Source organism: Lactuca virosa, chromosome 2 (genome assembly GCF_052849685.1).
Source record: "Lactuca virosa cultivar CGN04683 chromosome 2, Lactuca_virosa_CGN04683_v6, whole genome shotgun sequence".
NCBI classification, from domain to species: domain Eukaryota; kingdom Viridiplantae; phylum Streptophyta; class Magnoliopsida; order Asterales; family Asteraceae; genus Lactuca; species Lactuca virosa.
In genome coordinates, this window is record NC_136427.1 from 67177403 (window position 1) to 67197819 (window position 20417).

The 20417-nt window shown below is 38.8% G+C and overlaps 2 protein-coding genes across 2 annotated transcripts; both read right to left on the reverse strand.

Moving 5' to 3' along the window:
* Nucleotides 1–413: 413 nt before the first annotated feature.
* On the reverse strand, nucleotides 414–1324 carry LOC145159145 (uncharacterized). Its single transcript, XM_079078062.1, has one exon. It carries the CDS (start codon nucleotides 1173–1175, stop codon nucleotides 651–653), a length of 525 nt encoding a protein of 174 aa, XP_078934188.1. The 5' UTR covers nucleotides 1176–1324; the 3' UTR covers nucleotides 414–650.
* A 17970-nt stretch (nucleotides 1325–19294) lies between these two features.
* On the reverse strand, nucleotides 19295–19696 carry LOC145157481 (uncharacterized). Its single transcript, XM_079076514.1, has one exon. It carries the CDS (start codon nucleotides 19694–19696, stop codon nucleotides 19295–19297), a length of 402 nt encoding a protein of 133 aa, XP_078932640.1.
* Between the last annotated feature and the right edge of the window lie 721 nt (nucleotides 19697–20417).

Consider the following 20417-nt stretch of genomic DNA (forward strand, 5'->3'; position numbering starts at 1 on the left):
TAATTTTTCTGTTTTTTTATTTTTTTTTTTCAATAATTTGATAATTTTTTTTACCTTTCAGTCTTTTGTGGTTTTTTTTATATAATTTTAACTGTTTATAGTTTTCATAATGTTTTTATTTATTTAGATTCAGGTAACGAACTTAAGTTCGATAAACCATATCAAAACCGTTTTTTCATTAATATTTCTTATTTGTGAATTAAACCGGTAATGTTTTTTTTTATGCTGTTATTATTCATATTTTCTTACATGCAAACCAAAGTGATCAATTATAAAATTTTGTTAAATATAATAATATAAAAGTTTTTATGAAACATAAAAATAATTTAAGGTATATATAGTTGTGTTTTTCTCATATATCCCGTCTATATGCATAAATATATATAAAAAAATATTTCAACATATAAATAACGTTTCTTTACAAATAAATGTATATTTTTAGTATAAATAAGTTTTTACATCTAATACATATTTTCACATTTAACTTGTATTGCACTATTGGTAATTAAAATACCGTTTTCAATATAAAGCGCATTCATTACATAAAATGGGTTTAAATGCATAAATTCAATACATCAAATGGTTTCAAATGTAAAAATACATATTATAAGCACAAATACATATTTATTTTAGAAATTACTTCAATCTTTTTACTCGCCCTTCTTCCCAATTGTTGCATCATGCGCTTCTTTTGCCTTCTCAGTCGCAAAATCTTTTGCTGCGATAGCCTTCTCGACGGCGAAATCCTTTGCAGCCACTGCAGTATCAGCAGCGGAATTTTGCCCTTCTTTTGCCTTCTCAGTCGTAAAATCTTTTGAAGCAATGGCCTTCTCAGCAATAAAATCTTTTGTTTCTATGGCCTTCTGGGCAGTTGCATCACTGCTTTCTTTTGTTTTCTCTGCAGCCAAGTCCTGGGCTTCTTTAGCTTTGTGGTTAGCCACGTCAGCGGTTTCTCTTGCAACCTGTGTAGTGTAGTCCTTGAACTCTCCGGCTTTCAACGTTGTTGTATCCTTGGCTTCTTTTGCTTTTTCAGCGACGGACTCCACCGGCGCCTTCTCGGTGGCTTCCTGACTTTTTCCTGTAACAGCATCTTTGGCCCCGCCGAAAGTGTCAGTAACCGCTTTAAATATGTTTCCCATGACTCCAGGGTTCTTCTCATCCTGTGGTGAAGCCATTGGATGTCAAGATCAATGTATTGCACTCTACACTTCGAGTGAATATCAAAAGGAACTCGATTGGAAGATAGAATCTGTGAGTTGAGAATGGAAGAGAAGGAAATATTATATAGGGTGGTTAATAGATGAAAATCCTTGATTTTCTAAAGGTGATACGTTAGTGGTTGGCGGTGTTCATGGCATGTGTGAGAGGGTGTATGTGTATGTCGACGGAGGATATTCGGCTTGGAATTGGACACGTAGTTCAATATCTTTGTTGTCGACAACAATTACGTCGATAATGAATGATAAATTAAACTTTCATGAGATAACTTTTCATTTGGGTCCTTCCTTATTTTATTTTAATACTATTATTATTCATGTTTTAGACCAATACAGAAGATAACTTTTCAGTCGACATGTATTACATGGATACATGGGAAAATCTTTATTTGGGCCCTCTTGTTTTTTATCAGTAAATAATAGTTATGGTGGCAAATTTGGCCAATGCGGTTTGTAAATATAAATGGTTAAAGTCTAAAAAAAATTTTGATTTTTATCATTAGTGAAACATATATGTTTTTGGTGGATTTGATAACGTAGCGGAGCTACATGTGGCGTTGGGATACTACAGCATCTCTAAAAAAAGTTGTTTATATATAAAAATAAATTATTTGTAAACAAGTTCTATGTTATTGTATACCTAAGTAAATGCATTCTACCATGTCTTTAATACATGAGATTGAATAACTACGTAAAATATATATTTTATGATTGCTATAACAAGTGTACAGAGAATAAATTGAGGAATAACATGGATGATCAATTTTTAAACGATTGTTTAGTCACTTTTATTTGGAAGGATGTGTTTCTATAAGTTTTTGGTGACGATATCAGTGATCGATTTCAAGACATGAAGCTTTGGCAGATTCAATTGTAATTTTTGCTTAAATTATATTTTTTTCTCATTTACGAATTTAAATACTAAGAAACTCTTTGCATTTAGGGGCGGAGCTTCAACATTTGATTCGGGGGGCCAAATATATAATATGTATAAAAATTGGTAAGTAGGGGGGCCAATGTCAAAATTTTATATTTTTGGGTATAAAATGTATAAAATGAAACTATAAGGGCTATTAAGAACCAAAAAATCAGGGGGGGGGGGGGGGGGGGGGACAGCCCCCCTGGCCCTAATAATGCTCCGCCAATGTTTGCATTACTATTTTGAATCTTAATAATGTTTGTATCCCGTATCAAAATTTCTGGCTCCACCACTGATTTGATATATGCTACATTTGAAATGACTATTACATCTTTTAAATTCTCTTGAAATGACTATTACATCTTTTGATTTTTTTTTATATTTTTAATATTTATTTTAATATTTTAATAACAAAAAAACAATTGATCCTTAAGAATCATGTCAGATCACTACGTACAATTTGAGCAAGTGAAATTTAATAAAGAATCATCCGATTCCAAAATTAAACCTCACCACAACATACACCTAAAGAATTTGGTAGTTAAAGGCTTTAGCTTTCATTCAAGATTAAAAAGTATTTATACAGTGGGAATCCTGAATACCTAGGAATCCTAACGGATCATAACTAATGTTTAAACAAAAGATAACAATAATTAAAAAAAAAAGATAAATGTTAAAAAAAGAACTGATAATTCCTTTAAAATCCTTTACTCCCCCTCAAGTAGAGCATGTAAGTTCTGAATGCCTAGCTTGTAAAGTAGAAACTGAAGACGTTGTGATCCTCAAGCCTTTGTAAACATATCAACTACTTGATGTGTGGTGTGTATATGAATGGGACAGATCTCCTTTGACAGAACTCGCTCAGAGACGAAGTAACAATCCATTTCAATGTGTTTGGTTCTTTCGTGAAAAATTGGGTTGTTGGTTATGTGTCTGGCAGCTTGATTATCACAAAATAATGGTGTAGGTCCAACCAAAGGTGCTTCTAATTCTTTCAATAGTCATCACAGCCATAAAGTTCACTAACAGAAGATGCCATGACCCTATACTCAACTTGTGTGGAAGAATTTGATACAATAGATTTATTTTTAGTTTTCCAAGAAATTGGTGCACCTCCAAGAAGAAGAAAATACTTAGTGCTTAAACGTCTCGTAGAAGAACACCCAATCCAGTCTGCATCACAGTAAGTAGCAAGATTTATCCCATCTACTTTTTGGAAAGAAGAAATCTTGACTTGGTGTAGCTTTCAAGTAACGTAAAATCCGATGTGCTGCATCCATGTGACTTTGTCTAGGGTCAAACACTCCTAAACCCTAAACCCTAAACCCTAAACCCTAAACCCTAACGCTATGTATGTCCTGGTGGCTTGTAGGAAAAGAAGTCTCCCTACGAGGCGCCTATATTGACTCGCATCAGCCTGAGGACTATCCTTGGCTTAATCAAGTTTCAGATTTTGTTCCATTAGGAATTGAATTGGACAACATCCACTCATCCCACTATCTTCCAGGATATCGAAAGTTTACGTTCGTTGGCTCAAGACTAGGCCATTTATATTTCGAGCCACTTTTATGCCTAGAAAGTACTTTAACGGACCAAGATCCTTGATACTAAACATCTTATCTAGATAGCCTTTTGTTTCTTGTACTTTTGATGCATCATTTCCAACTATTACAACACCATTAAGATAGATAAGAGGAGCAACGAAGCTTCCTTGATTCTTATAAAATAAGAGTGAATGATCTGCATGTGACTGTTTGAATTTTACATTTAACGTCGTTATGAATTTTTTATACCAATTACGAGAAGCTTGTCTTAGACCATAGAGAGATTTTCTTAGTCTCCACACTCTTGTCTCTCCTACTTTCGTGAAACCTTGGGGTATATTCATGTATACTTCTTCATCTAAGACCCCATGTAGGAAGGTTTTGTTGACATCTAGTTGATGTGTGATCCAATCCCTTTTTACCGCTACTGCAAGCAAGCTTCAAACTGTGACAAGTTTTGCCACCGGTGCAAATGTGTCATGAAAATCCACACCCTCTAACTGTGTGAATCCTTTTGCAACAAAACATGCCTTGTATCTTTTAATCTCACCTTTGGGTTTGTATTTGATCTTATAGACCCATTTTAATTCTATCACGCGCTTCCCATTTGGTAGATTCTCAAGCATCCAGATACTATTATCGTCAATTGAATTTACTTCTCTTTGCATGGATTCCCTCCATATTACGTATTGCACAGCTTGATTAAAATGTTTCGGCTCATTGTTTGCGCTTACGGCTGCCAAAAACACTTTGTGTGAATCAGTATAATTTTTATAGGAAATAAAACTCGCTAGTGTATGTACCGTTGATGAGTCTTGATTGGAGGTAGGTGGAGTATGGTCTACCGAGGGGGAATCTTCACGATGAAATAATCTAAATGTTTAGGTCTAGACATGTTCCTTTTATCTCTTTGATTTTCGACTGGTTGTGTGTCATTAACTGTGGGATCTTGAGGTGTGCTTTCATTTCTCGTGACTTTGTTAGAAACAAACTCATATTGATCATCTATGGTGTTTCGATCTATGTTGTCTTCATAAACTAACTCTTTTGGTATCTCTTGGGTATCTTCATTTTGTACATCCTCGTCGTTTTCTTGGAGCGTTCTATCCAAGAACTTGATATCATTTTTTCAGTATGACCCTTCTTAGAATCTGTGTTGGCAAAAGGGAAATTATTTTCCATAAATTTAACGTCCCTAGAAGTAATAATTTTCTTATCTTTGATGTAAAATATTTGATACCCTTTCTTTCTTGTGGGTAACCTATGAATACACCTAGTCTCCCCCTCACCTCAAACTTATCTCCTTTGGTATCTGTGTTTCTTGCAAAAGCTAGGCAACCAAAAACATTCATGTGATCATAAATGGGTTTTTGTCAAAAAAGAATCTCGTACGGTGTTTTGTGCTCAATAACTTTTGATGGAAACCTATTTTTGACATATGTCATTGTAAGGAAACAATCTCCTTAGAACTTGACAGATAGGTTAGCTTCAAACTTTAACGCCTTGGAAATTTAGAGAATATGTCAGTTTTTACGTTCCACAACCCCATTTTGATGAGGGGTATGAGAACAAGTGTTTCCAGCGTAATTCCTTCCTTGGCATAAAAATCTTTCATAAACCATAATATAAACTCTCCACCATTTTCTACTCTTATTATTTTGATTCGTTTTTCAAATTAAGTTTTCCCGATGTTGCGAAAATCTATCAAATAGTTTCCTGCTTCACTTTTGTCTTTAAGGAGATAAACCCAAACATCCCTTACTAAATTCATCAAGAAATGTAAGAAATAACTAGCACCAGAAAGTGAAGGTGTAGGTTACATGCCCCAAACATCAACATGCAATATTTCAAAAAATCTACCCGCTTTTATTAAACTACGAGGAAAAGGAAGTCTAGTATGCAATGTATCTATACATGAATCACAAATTTTTTCTTTTAACTTAAGAAAAACTTTCTAAAAAAATTGTCTTGGTTTAGCTTTGATTTGAAGGCATGACCCAAACTCTTATGCCATAACTCAACATCAGCCGTTGTCGTCATACTGCTCCTTTGCTCCGCCCCCAAGCCTATACGGTAAAGACCACCTTTGTATTCACCCACGACAATCAAGTTCATCGAGCATATGTCCTACATGTAACATAATTCATGGAGAAACGTTACAACATATTCCAATTCCTTGGTAAGACGACTAACAGAAATTAGATTGCAATTGAATTTAGGAATATGCAAAACTCTTTCAATTTTGATTCGGTTTTGTAACGTGCAAATTCCCTTTCCTTTTACAGGGACAAGATCTCCATTAGGTATCGTAACGGGTGGCTCCAATGAATTGGTTGTTCTAATGTTTTGATCAATTTGTGTTTATATGTTGTTGGGTTTAAGTGTTGCGTCTTTGGGCTCGTTTTCTAGTCCATTTTGTTTACCCGGTTTGGGCCTGTCCAACCGTGGAATATCATTAGGGTTAGCATATATATTATGCATGCATGTATAGCTTTCAGGTTATCGTTCTCATTAATTACTTTTGCATTGTAACCCTAGCACACCTCTACAGTCGAAGTTCTTCATCGAGCTCTTCTGAGGTGTGAGATATTAATTATTCGACACCATTTGATCCATTCCTGTATTCTTTACTTGATTAATATTGTTTTTCTGTTTAGAATCTATCGATCTATAGCGAAATATTCCCATCAATTGGTATCAGAGCAGGAGACTGTGTAATACATACGCATCTCTTCTGTTTGAAGAATCCTTTAGGGTTTCCGCTTTTATCAATATATAGAAGTTGTCTTCTTCTTGTCGACGGTATCTCTTGTGTTTGATAAAACCCTAAGTTCAACTTTACAAGTCTGATTCTAGCAGATTAAAAGAAAAAGTTCATCATGTCTCACGATGACTCTCAAATCAATCCGATCAACATCTCCAACAGTATAGGATCCACTACAAGGGTTCCCATTCTTTATACTCAAGATTATGAAGTATGGGCGCATCACTTCGAAGACTATGTCATTGGATCTGAAGACAATGGCTATCTTATCTGGGAAGCAATAACATTGGGTCCGTTTGTTCACTCTGGAATGAACAGAACGGTCAAGACTCAAAAAGAGTATAACCAACTCCTGGCTGACATAGATAAGATCCCTCAAGATGAAAAAGACAAGGTGTTATGCAACGTTAAAGCCATGAGGATGATCAGATTCGCTTTGCAATCCGATACTTCTCGACTGGTAAGTTCATGCACAACAGCGAAAGCAATATGGGATAGGTTGAAAGAATTATATTCAACTGTTGAGGATCTAGAGCACTCGATCCAAACCCTATTGCTCTCTGAATTCGGTGCTTTCGAACAAAAACCTGAAGAGAAACTCATTCAGACATTCGATCGTTTCAACCATCTGCTCAGCAAGATGATGAAGCACGGTATTGAAAGGAAGGTGATCGAACAAAAGGTTACCTTCATGAATGGCTTAAGGCCCGAATGGATGGCAGTGGTCTCGACTGTGAAGGCTCATGAGCAATTTAAATCATATTCGCTGGCGAAACTGATGGGTATACTCAAATCTCATGAAAGTGTGGTGTCAAAGGAAGCGAAGGTAGTTTCGGGTGTGGGTCCACTGGCCCTTGTTTCTAAGAGCAAGAATGTACCAAACGAAGAGGAGGAATCTGATATGTCAGAGTGCGATCTGTCTAGTGAAGAATATGCAATGATGGTTACAAACCAAAGAAGTTTCCTCGCAGAAAGTTCCCAGTCAACAAGAACCGAAACTGGCAGGGAAGCTACAACTCAGAAAAGGTGAAAGAAGAAACCAAGAACACCTCTCAAAAGGACGACGAAAAGAAGGAGAGCAAGATTGTGGGAGACTCTGGGTACGATTGCAACTACTGTCATGGCAAGAACCACTTTGCCAAGGATTGCATGCTAAGGAAGATGGATGAGAAGAAGGATGGTGAAGATGACGCAGCGTATTACATGAGAAAGCTGGAGGAGATAAAGAAGAAGAAAGCAACTAACGTTTCTATGAATGCTTTAATTGTGCAGGAACATGTTATTTATGATGAGTTTGGTGAAGTAGAAGTCTGGCCTACAGACTCTAAAGATGAAGAGGTACGCAGACCCTCGCATGGAAGAGCTTATGTGGGGAGAGAGGGAGTTGCTGAGTCGGCTGGGAGATGCTTAATGGTAACAACCGAAAGTAAGCATGAGGAAGCGAAGCTTGAGGAAGACAAATGCTTCGCTGCCAAGCCTGTGAGTGAAAAGATCAGCGATTGCGATCAGTTGATCAAGAAGGTACAATCTATCCTAGAATCTCTTAAAATACCAGTAACAAACAACGAAAAAGAACTAAATGAATTAAAATTCAAGTTTTCTAACTTAAGTGGCAGTCTTATGCAAACTCGCTTAGCAAATTCTAACCTAACTGACCAACTCAGCAGGGAGTCTTCCAAGAGTGAGGAAAGAAGGATGTGGATACAGCAGAAGGAGTCAGAGTTAGTTAGGGCTAGGGATGAACTTATTTATGTGCAACGAGACAATTTAAAGTTTTTAAAACAAAGAAATGTTTTTTGTTTCATTGCTAAACGCTTATATACTAACATCACCCAGTTACATCTAGATTGTGAGATAGGTAAAAAAATTCATAAAATGATTTTGCCCTTCCTTGAATTTAAGGAAGACGAAGTCATTGCTGAATGTGAATCTATAATGTATTTAGATGAGATTTCAGTAACCTACAAATATGGACTGGACAAAATTGAATCTTTCATTGAGTCCAAAGAACATAAATGCATGCTTAAGAATTTACTGGACGAAAATGATAAATTAAAAATCAAGACCGAGACTATATAGAAGTTTGACTCATCCAACGCCAAATGAAGTTCAGAAAATAAAATAAATTTAGAAACCACTTCTGAATTTGATGAGGACAGTGAGATGAGCGAAATCTTCGTAGAAGACGAGGTCGATTGTTCAGAATTCCTTAAGAGCGAACCCGAAGCAGCAAAACCACTCATATCTGAAAAATTCGGTTGAGTACGCTCGGGTATCAAAGGAAAAATACAAGATACTCAAAGAAAAGGCCGTTGTTTATCAGAAGGTACAAACTACACCAAACCAAGTGTATGCAGTCACAGGAGTAACTAAGAAACAAACAGCGGAGTTGAAGTCCATGGTTGACAAAGATAATGTTGAAGGTTGCGATAACCACTTCTGGTCTGCACCTATCGATAATGCAGATGAAACAGTTGGTCTGTCAGAGCAAACCTCATGGAGAGTTAAGGGACGATACATTCCTGAACCCCTCAACAAACCCTCAAGCTTTGATAAACCCAGTTCAAGTGGTACAAAAGAAATACCAAACGAACCAATGAAAGCTTCCAACGTATCATCAACAACAACCGAAGCTCATGAGAAGAAAACGAAACCTAAGGCCAACATTCACTTGATTCAAGAGAAACTTGCTGAACAGAAACGCTAGAGGAATAAAAGATACATGAAGAACCTCAATGAGAGAAAACAGTTTTGGCAATCCCAAAACCCCTCTTATGTTCGCTCTGAAAAAGCTTCTAATCTCAAAAAGGAAGCACAAGCCAAGTCTCATTCTTGCAATCACTGCTAGTCATGCAGTCAGGTAAACCGAACTACCAGTTTCGGTCCTAATTCTAGTAGTCACAAGAACCGAAAGTCAAGTTTCGGTCCCAACTCTTACTACGCCAAGAACCGAAAGTCCTGTTTCGGTCCCAACACAAGTGCTCAGAACCAAAAGTCAAGTTTCGGTCCTAACTCCCATCCTCCTCACTCTCAACCAAAGTCCAACTCTGTGAAGGATATCAAAGGAAAGGGAAAGTTGTGCTTAGATTCTGAAATCCAAAATAACAAAAAGTCAGCTAACCCTAGGACTCCAAAGAAAACCTCAATAAAGAAACCAACTAAAGATAAACAATCTGCAACATCCCAACTAAAACAAGAGAAAAATAAAATCAAAGTTTATACCATCAAAATAAAAGATGAAACCACTTTAATAAAAAGAACATATATGGTTGATCTTTTGGTTGCAATTCCCCATTCTGTAAAAGACTCACTAGGGCCCAAGAGACTTTGGGTTCCTAAATCTGCTTAATTTTTCAGGTTATAAGTGACGAGCAGTTTGACGACGAATGGTATATTGACAGTGGCTGCTCTCGTCACATGACTGGAAGGAGGGAAGAGCTTAGGGAGTTTTGGTCCCTTAAGGATGGTGGATGTGTTAAATATGGAAACAACTCATATGGCACGATCAAAGGGTATGACATGATCACCAACGGAGAATTCTCAATACAAAAAGTAGCCTACGTGGAAGGATTGCAGCACAACTTCATCGGTGTTTCTCAACTAGTTGTAGGAACCGGTTTGAAAGTCTCGTTTGATGATGAGGGCTCAGAGATAATCGAAAAGCAAACGAAGAAAGTTCTATTGAAATCTGAGCGCAAAGGGGAGATGTATCCTCTAAATCTAAACCCAATAAAAGGAAAGCCTGCAATATGCTTACTGTCGAAGGCGAACTCAGATGAAAGTTGGTTGTGGCTCCGAAGACTATCGTACCTGAACTTCAAAGATATTAATAAACTGGTGCTTGGTGATCACGTGCGTGGACTTCCTGTTCTTAAATTTGACAAAGAACACCTGTGCGCAGCGTGCGAGATGGGCAAGCAAAGTAGAAAGAGTCACCCTTCTCGTATCAATACAAAAATCATCGAACCTGTTGAACTACTGCACATCGACTTATGTGGTCCTTCGGCTATCGAAAGCTTCGGTGGTAGTAAGTTTATACTTGTTATTGTAGATGATTTTTCTCGCTTCACCTGGGTTTTCTTTCTTAAACAGAAATCAGAAGCCACTCCCAAGCTAAAGGTTTTTATCAAGCAAGTGGAATTGCAGCTGCGAAAGGTGGTAAGAAATATAAGAAGCGATAATGGGCTAGAGTTCAAAAACAAAGACTTTGAAGAGTTTCTGGCAGAAAAGGGAGTAACTCACAACTTCTCTGCTCCCTATACTCCACAACAGAATGGGATCGTTGAAAGGCGAAACCGTTCTTTATGTGAAGCTGCCCGAACCATGCTGAGCTTCGCTTCTCTTCCACTATACTTCTGGGCTGATGCAATTGCTGCTGCATGTTACACTCAGAACCGATCCTTCCTCAACAAGCGATTTTCCATCACTCCATACGAGATTTTGAATAATCGTAAGCCCAATGTAAAGTTTTTCCACTGTTCGGTTCAAGATGCTTTATTTTCAACTCCAAAGAGAACCGAAACAAATTTGATGTTAAGGCAGACGAAGGGATCTTTCTTGGTTATTCGCTTACTTCAAAAGCATATAGGGTTCTGAATAAACGCTCGAAGAAGATTGAAGAAACTTACTGTGTTACTTTTGATGACAATTACGTGAAGAAAATACGAACAACCGAAAGTCCAACGGAGGAAATCTTTCCAGAATCCGGTCAAGTCTCGGTTCCTATTTCCAATGTTTTTGAATAGTACATGCTGCTCTTTGATGAACCAGAAAAGGCGATCCACTCAGAAGCATAAGCAGCAGATAACAAAATCGATACCTTGAATAAAATCATCGATGAAGCTGCTAAAGTCATGGAAAGCGAAAATCAACAACCAACCGAGAAGCAGACTCAAAGCGAACCTACTGCATCAGGTGATCATCCAGCTACTGATGACCCTCCAAGAGAAAGCACTATACTCCAGGGGGAGGGTTCGTCTACACCAAAAACAACCGACATGCCTTTCCAGGGAGAGAATCCATCAAAAATCCCAACCCATGAAGATCTATTTGAGGGGAAGAGTACAGAACCTGACATGGGATTCGGTTCGCCATTTGAGGGGGAGAATGAAAATACAAATGACGAAGGCGATCTGTCAGAACTGGAAGAAGAAGTCAATGCTGAGCTGGATCCTGCCTATAATCCAAATTACCCTCTTCTCATAAAATTGACAGAGGATCATCCTAAAACTCAAATCATTGGTGAATCATCTGAGGGTGTTCTCACACGCTTTCAAATGAAAGCGAAGCAAACTGCTTTATTCTCTCAAGTAGAATTCTGCATGTTTAATTCGTTTGTCTCTAAAGTTGAACCGAAGACGGTAAATGCTGCTCTTGATCACTCTGATTGGGTGCAAGCTATGCAAGACGAACTCCATGAGTTTGAACGAAATCGTGTTTGGAGGCTGATTCCCACACCAAAGGATGTATCTGTAGTCGGTTTAAAATGGGTTTTTAGAAATAAGTTAGATAAAGAGGGAAACGTCATTCGCAACAAAGCGAGGATGGTGGTGAAAGGATATTGCCAGGAAGAAGGAATAGACTATGAAGAGACCTTCGCTCCAGTAGCAAGGTTGGAATTTCTGAGAATCTTTTTGGCATATGCTGCACATAAAAACTTCGAAGTTTTCCAAATGGACGTAAAATGTGCCTTCTTGAATGGAGAACTAGAAGAAACAGTATACGTTGAGCAACCACCCGGATTTGTGAACGAGAAATATCCTGATCACTGCCACATTCTGGATAAAGCAGTCTATGGATTGAAGCAAGCCCCGTGAGCCTGGGACTAGAAGGCATCTTCATTAATCAGGAAGCGTATATGAAGACTCTGTTGACAAAGTTCGGTATGGCGGGAGATTCCAAAGTAAAGGTTCCAATGGCATTTGGCATGAAGCTGACTCCATCTCTTGAGATACCGGCTGTTGATATCACTCTCTATCGTCAGATGATAGGATCTCTAATGTATCTAACAGCTAGTAGACCAGACATCATGTTTTATGTCTGCTATTATCCCAGGTTTCAGGCAAATCCTAGAGAACCTCATATGGTTGCAGTGAAAAATATCTTCCAGTATTTGAAGCGAACCATGTCTCTCGGTCTTTGGTATCCTGCAAAATTCGGCTTCTTTGTTCAAGCTTTCTCTGACGCTGATCTTGGTCGATGTGGATTGGACCGAAAGAGCACAACCGGCGGATGCCAGTTCCTTGATGGCAAACTTGTCAGCTGGCAGTCAAAGAACCTAACTTTCGTGTCTCTTTCCACAGCTGAAGCTGAGTACATCACTGCAGCATCCTATACATCACAGGTTATATGGATACAAAGCCAACTTAGAGATTATGGCTTAAGCATGAAGAAAATCCCTCTCTACTGTGACTCTGAAAGTGAGATTCGAATATGTCACAGTCCAGTGCAACATTCCAAGACCAAGCATATTGCATTGAGATACCACTTTATTAAGGACCACGTTGAAGATGGTAATGTTGAAGTTCACTTCGTTCGGTCCTCAGATCAACTGGCTGACATCTTCACTAAGGCCTTACCAGAAGCAAGCTTTAACAAGAAACTCCAAGGCCTGGGAATGATGGAAGCTGAGTCAGTACCGAAACTCCTTTCTTCTCACTAAAATTGAACAAGAGAAATAGAGCGAACGCTCGGTCTATTTCGGTTCTAGAATTTTTCGGGAACCGAAATGAACCGAACGCTCAGTCTATTTTGGCTCTAGAATTTTTCAGGAACCGAAATGACCCGAACGCTCGGTCTATTTCGGCTCTAAAATTTTTCGGGAACGGAAATGAACCGAACGCTCGGTCTATTTCAGCTCTGGAATTTTTTTGGGAACCGAAATGAACCGAGCGCTCGGTCTATTTCACTTCATCTTTTCTAAGGTATGGTTTCGGTTGTATATTTTTGTAAAGCTTTCTTATTCTTTCGTGTGTTTATATTTAGTATTTATTTTCTTTTCTGTTTTTATTATTTTTTTTCAGAAATTCCAAAAATCCAAAAATATTTTCTCTTCTGTTTTTTATTATTTTTCAGAAATTCCAAAAATCCAAAAATATTTTCTCTTCTGTTTTTATTATTTTTAAGACAAATCCAAAAACTACAAAAAAATTTCTATGTGTTTTTAAGTTTTATCTCTTAATTCTCAAAATTAATTCAAGTTCACAGATGCGAAAAACAATGATGATGGGGCAGGTATAACATTCTTATCTATGTACTAGTTTACTGTCCCTAGAAGCATGTTGCTGCATGTAGACCGAAGCCTCCATGACACTGAGTGAAGCCTTAATGATTCGATAAACACTAATCGTTTCTTCCCAATCAGGCTGCTGAAATCACTCAAGTCACGAGCTACCTTACTCTTCTCATAGTGAGTTAAGAGTTTTCTGGTTTGTCATTCTTATATAGCAGAGGTACTTTCGGTTCCTTCACCATCTTCTCACAATTCTCCATTAATTTTCGTTTCATAAAAGTAACCCTTGAGACTCTCAGCGATTACCATTGAGGTTTATGGTTACACAATCTCTGTGTTAATGATCTTAGTTTCGTTTACCACGTGCTAAGTGAGACCCAAAATCCAACACCTTGAATGAATTGACGGTGAACGCTAAACTGTTCAAACTGTTACTTGTAACCTCACGAAATCTCTTTTTATTTTTGCGTGATCTTTATGAAACTGACTAACACCAGGACGTTTCTTCCCATAAGATCCAGTTTTATTTTTTTTGAGATTTCTAAAATACATCCAGTTACTGAATATTTTATCAAACCTACTTGTTCAACAGGCCACATCGGTCTCACAAGTACTTCATCCAACTTTCGGTCTTATTTTAAGTATCGATGTTCGGTTGAAAGTAAACTACCCACTAAAGCCTATAATTGAAAAGATGCCTTTCAATGTTTCTTTACAAACATTTGATCGTAATTCACGGGAAACCACACAGACACTTCTCAGTCTCTCTTGACTTTGAAGGAAGAGATTCGTGCCCAGGATCCACAGTTTCGTGTCTAAATAGACATCACTTAAATCCCATAAATGTTTTGCTTTATTTATTTTTCTTTGGCACACTCTTGCACGAAGATCTTTATGATTTTCCAAACTCTTGTTTGTGGTACTAATGGCACTTTTGAGATTTGTGCTTTCGGTTCTACCAGATATGATGGTTCCCTTTCTTATGGAGGAGCGACGGTTGCTTAACATGAAGCGAATGAATGAGACTCGTTTGTGGCTTCTTGTTTTTTCAAAATTGAAGAGACGGTAAGTGGATAAGCATTTGAATTGGGCGCGTGAATTTGAAACGGTTCCTACACCCACGCTTGCTGACGTATATCTAGGGAAACCAAGCTGTCAAATCGCGCTTTTTCAGGCGACGTTTCAGAGATCGTATCATCATCATAGCGAATATTTTCTCTCTCCTGGCAATGGTATAAAAGGGGGTTCTTACACCTACGGTACCTCCTTACCTTCTTCAACCTCTCTCTTGCAAACAACCGGTGATATACAACTGCTCATCTTCTTCTTCACTACAACAATGGCGGAATCATCCTCTTTTCAAGATCAAACAGTATCATCCTCTTTGCTTACGATAAAACCCAATCAGAATCTCATCATTCAACTAGATCCTTTCCTTTATGATTCGTACATGCTTCACGTTGTAGAGTGTCTCAAGTATTCTCCATTGGTGATTGCTCTCACTCAAGTCGAATCTGTTCCCATGTTCCTTTTATCACAGGTCTATTTCACTGCTTCATACGACAAACGCAAGGAACGGATTTTCTTCGATATCTCTAACCAAAAGACATATGTATCCAAAGCATGCTTTTGTTCTCTGCTAGGGCTTGCTGCAGATGCTTCTGTCATCTCACCCAATTTCATCACCAAAACTCAGTTGTTTTTGATGCTCTATGACATGGGATACACAGACGTTCTAACTACGGTGACGAAATTCAAGAAGTCATGTTTACCACCTCAATGGAATGGTCTTCTTACACTTCTCTACAAGGGGTTAGCAGAAAGGGTTACAGGGTCGGATGGGGCGAGTAAAGGTTTCCTGACCATTCTTTATGGTCTCTACAATGGAATCAACTTGGATTATGGTTCCCTAATCTGGTCACAACTGGTGCAGAGCCTCAACTCCTCATCCAGACATTCTGAGATTTCATGCAGTCGTTTCTGGACATTAGTCACTCACACAGCCATTCAAACTTTTCAGATTCCTGTCATGGAGGGTGCTCTACTGTCTTCTGTCGCTACTTTTGACACGGTCAAAATTATTGTAACTAACCCTACAAAGTTCATCTACATCGGTTCTATTCCTGAATCCATGAGCCGCTGTGTCTCTAGTGAAAGTAGAGTAATGGTAGATTACAGGAAATTTCCACCTTCTGGTCCAGGCCAACTCACTCCTAAGATGTAGAGTGCTTTGGAGGTTGCTGACAAACCTGCCAAGAGAGGGAAGAAACCAGAGTATAAGAATGACGAGACCGAAGGTCCCTCATCTCCTAAAAAGCGTAAGGCTGATAAAGCTGCACCTTCCTCTCCCAAAAAGAAAAAGGTCAAGAAGATGGCAAAGCGACCAAAGGCACCGACGCCTTCTGCTACTAATGAAGAGGAGCAACTAGCCGATGAAGAAGAGGACGTTCAACACGAACATTCACCAAGGGGAAATACTCCTCCCCGATCTCCAACTCCTGAGGTACAGATTCATGTTCCGACTCCTCCTCCTTTTCCAAAACAGACCACAATACCAGTCTCGATTGCTCCCGTTCCACCACCTGTCACTTCTCAACCTACTACTACTACTCCACTACCACCACCAATCTTTTCTCAAGCTACAACAACCACAACCACTGGACCTTTGGTGAGTGTCAACGTATCTGATACGGGGGCACATCCCATTGGCATTAACACCCCTGTTACCACCAAACCTCTATCACCATCACCTTCAACAGACTCTGAGCCTATTCTGGGAGGTACATACTTTGATTTTGACTCCACTTATTATAGTCCTTATCGACTTCCAAGTGAAAATGAGGATGATGCTCCGATGACAAAGCTCCATTTACAAGATCTTCATGATAAGCTTGACAAATTGCTTGGTACCTCATGAACTTATTCAGACGTTGATTTAAAAGCTTTTCTTGACACTGATCTTCAGCAATATACAGACTCAATTGACAAATCTACAAAGGTTGTGGATGCTTCCACATCTACCTGCAAGAAAGCAACAACAGAAGTAACAGATCTCGCTCATGAGTCAAATATCTTTTTGGAATCACTCAAAGCCCATGCCGATTCCAATGCTGCAAAGGTTAATGCTTCTGTTGATTCTCTCTCCAAGTCCCTTCACGAAGAGAAAGCAAAATTTGATTCTGTTCGAATTGATTTCCAAGCTGATCACACTTCTCTTCTCACTTCGGTCAACTCTCGCCTTGATAATCTTCAGGCTGACCTGGCCACGGAAAAGAAGATTATGGACGAACTTGCTCAAAAGACTACACAACTTGAATTCCAGTCAGCTCATCTTTCTCAAGCCCAGACGGAACTTGCATCACTTAAGACTGATCGGACAGTTCTTAAAAGTTGTCTTGGGGATGTTCTCTCGATTCTCAGTACTCTTGTTAATGCTCATGATCTTGTTCTCACCCTTACTATCCGGAATCACTTGACTGCTAGACTTCTTCCTACTATTCAGATATTGAGTCAGATTCAGGGTGTTACATAGCCTGTGGTCACTCCGCAACAAGGTGGGGAAGATGATCAAAATCCTCCAATTCCACCCAAAGTCATTATCAAAACCGAACCGAAGGTTAATGTAGCTTCGGGTTCTGGTGGACAGGAAAAATTAAAGGGTGTTGTGGAAAATAGTGATGACCAAGAAGAAGAAATGATTGTTGAGGCTTTAAAGAGGAAGAAAAGGGATAAAGAGATCAATGAAAATCTGAGGATAGCCAGAGAGGAAGAAGAGAAAGAGCAAAAGCAGAAAGAAGCTCAAGACGCACTGATTTGCAAGCAGACTCTCTTTCCCACTTGGACCCGGGAAAGATTAATCAAAGAAGCGATTGAGTCTCCTAACACTTACTGGCTGGAACCTATTGCCTCGTTTGATCGTGAAAATACGAGGGATTCTCAAATTGACATGCCCATCACCTGTAGGGAATTCGTGTTCCATTGTTTTGATTCAACGGTTGAAGTCCCTTCTCCTCACCCACAGGTTGATCAAGATCTGATCGATTATTATCTTGAATTTGCCCAACCCCAATACTTGACATGGAGTGCTCAGAAAATAACCTCTGTCAAGGTATTGAAACCAACTGTTGCTGGAAAATTTATCACCGTTAAGTTCAGGGTGACCCGAGGTTCTGATAACTCGGTTCATATGATTTCATTAGCTGATCTTCCAAACCTGAACCCACACGATTGGATTCTGATGTTCAACATTCTGCTTACCAATCAACAGCAGTATGAGCCGATCCTCGATCACATTAAAAGAATGTTGGCTTCCTACATCCATGAAGTTGCTAAGATGGATCAGGAGGTTGCAAATGTTATGAGAAAGAAGCTGATTGTGAAGAATATCGGGAAGCCAAGTGATCTAAATAAGATGAAAACGGGCAAGATAGATCCAGTTCATCACACTGTAATGTTCACTAGAGGCGAAGGTGAAAAATTTCTTTTCGCTCTTGTTGACAAACACCTGTTCTCCACAACTTGTTTGGAGCACGTACTTGATATAACTCACAGGTGTAAACAGAACAGTGATTCGGATAAAAAGAACTTCTCTGACGTGCTTCGGTGGTATATAGCATTTCGTCACACTCTTTTGGCCATTATACCGAATGTATTCAAGACAGTGAAGAAGTCTACACTTGCTCAACCGAATTGATCTCTCGCCTCTATTGACGCAAAGGGGGAGATTGTTGGGTTTAAGTGTTGCGTCTTTGGGCTCGTTTTCTAGTCCATTTTGCTTACCCGGTTTGGGTCTGTCCAACCGTGGATTATCATTAGGTTTAGCGTATATATTATGCATGCATGTATAGCTTTCAGGTTATCGTTCTCATTAATTACTTTTGCATTGTAACCCTAGCACACCTCTACAGTCGAAGTTCTTCATCGAGGTCTTCTGAGGTGTGAGATATTAATCATTCGACACCATTTGATCCATTCCTGTGTTCTTTACTTGATTAATATTGTTTTTCTGTTTAGAATCTATCGATCTATAGCGAAATATTCTCATCATATGTTATATGCCCAGTGGCACCTGAGTCAACAACCCATGCATCATTAATTTCAACCTTATTGAACATGTTGACTGTTAGGGTAGACTTGTCATTTGAACCATCCTTTGTGAAATGTTTCACCAACTTTTGATACTGCTCATTGGAAAGCCCTAGTATTGGACTAGCTCATGTGTCCATATCAACCACCTTCGTTTTGTTCCTTTCTTGTTTTGCTTTTCCTGGCCACCAATCGGGATAAATGATCCTTTTAAAGAACCCATCTCCATTGTGCTCGGTTTTGCCACAATGATTACAATGCTCCGTTCTTCCCATGTTACTCATCTAGACTCCTTTGGCGTGGATCTTCTCTTTTGCTAATTAGTGTCTATGGTGGTATCTTTCAGTTAAAGGGAATGATTTTGGAAAGCAGTCACCTCCGTCGTTTCTCTTTCTATTTGGACTCGTTTAGTATTTTTCTGATATCACATCTGCAGTTGAAACATGTTCAATGAGGAATAGGAGACACAGTTTGGATTTCATCCCAGATTCCCCGTAACTTTGTGTAGTAAGCAGAAACGGACGATCCATCTTATCACGTGATTGTGAGGGACTGCTTCAGTTCATATGCTCTTCGAGCACTTTCATTTCCAAAACTTTCTTGAAGATCCTCCCAGATCTCCCTTATTGTGTTTTCATACTTCACACTTGTTTTGATGTCTATCTCCATGGTGGTGGTTAACCACCCCTTTATCATTACATCCGAACACATCCACGTCATGTAGTTTGGTGATCTCTCCTCCGTTTTCTTGAATGCTCCATTTTTAAACCCATTCTTGTTCATGGCAAATAATAAATTCTTCATTTCTTTAGCCCAATCATTGTAATTTTTGTCAGTCAATGCATCATTCAATTGCATCTGTCTAGGATATTCTTGAAGCATGGATATATTAAGGAGAGTTGGAGTCGATGGCTCCTCTATCTTTGTAACACCCATTTTTTCGGATCGGGTCAATTTATGGTTTCAGGGAGTCATGGTTTCAGGGAGTCAAGGCATGGTTTTTGGGTAAAACCAAGACTCACGACGTGAGCCATAGGGAGGTCACCACGTGAGCAGCGAACAATGAAGATTCTGATTTAAGCTGAGCTCAGAACGTGAGCATTAAGAGCTCACCATATGAGGTACGATGCAGCCTAACCCCACAATCTTTTAGGGTCTCCATCGTATTTAAGCCCCATAAACTTCATTTTAGGGTTCCAAACCATCCTCCTTCATCCCTAAACTCAGTAAAACCCTAACCCTAGCCTCTCCTTGTGTTTCTTGAGTTTTTGGGGGAGTTTTGGAGGTTTGAAGTAGAAGAGATCACCATGGAAGCATAGTTACAGCATGGAAGTATCATTTTCAACCTTTAGCCACACTTCTGGACCAATGTGAGTAATCAAGATTCAAGGTTTATGTTTCCTTATTGCTATATCTTAGGCTTTATTCATATTTATCAAAGATCTTGAGACTTAGAGTGTTAGGACTCCATAAATTTGGCAAGTTTATTTGTCCTTAGGGCCCCTAGATGCTTATATGTCATTGATCTGAAGTTTGATTGATGTTGGACTTCACGCATGAGAATTTATCCTCTTTTTCTCCATGAATGACTTAGTTTGGTCCCAAGTCTTGTATTGGACATACAATACCTTAAAGCATCGAGTTTTATGAATCTTGG

Bases quoted from the DNA above. Each gene is read 5' to 3' on its own strand.
- LOC145159145 (XM_079078062.1), bottom strand. From the start codon at position 1,175: ATGGCTTCACCACAGGATGAGAAGAACCCTGGAGTCATGGGAAACATA.
- LOC145157481 (XM_079076514.1), bottom strand. From the start codon at position 19,696: ATGGGTGTTACAAAGATAGAGGAGCCATCGACTCCAACTCTCCTTAAT.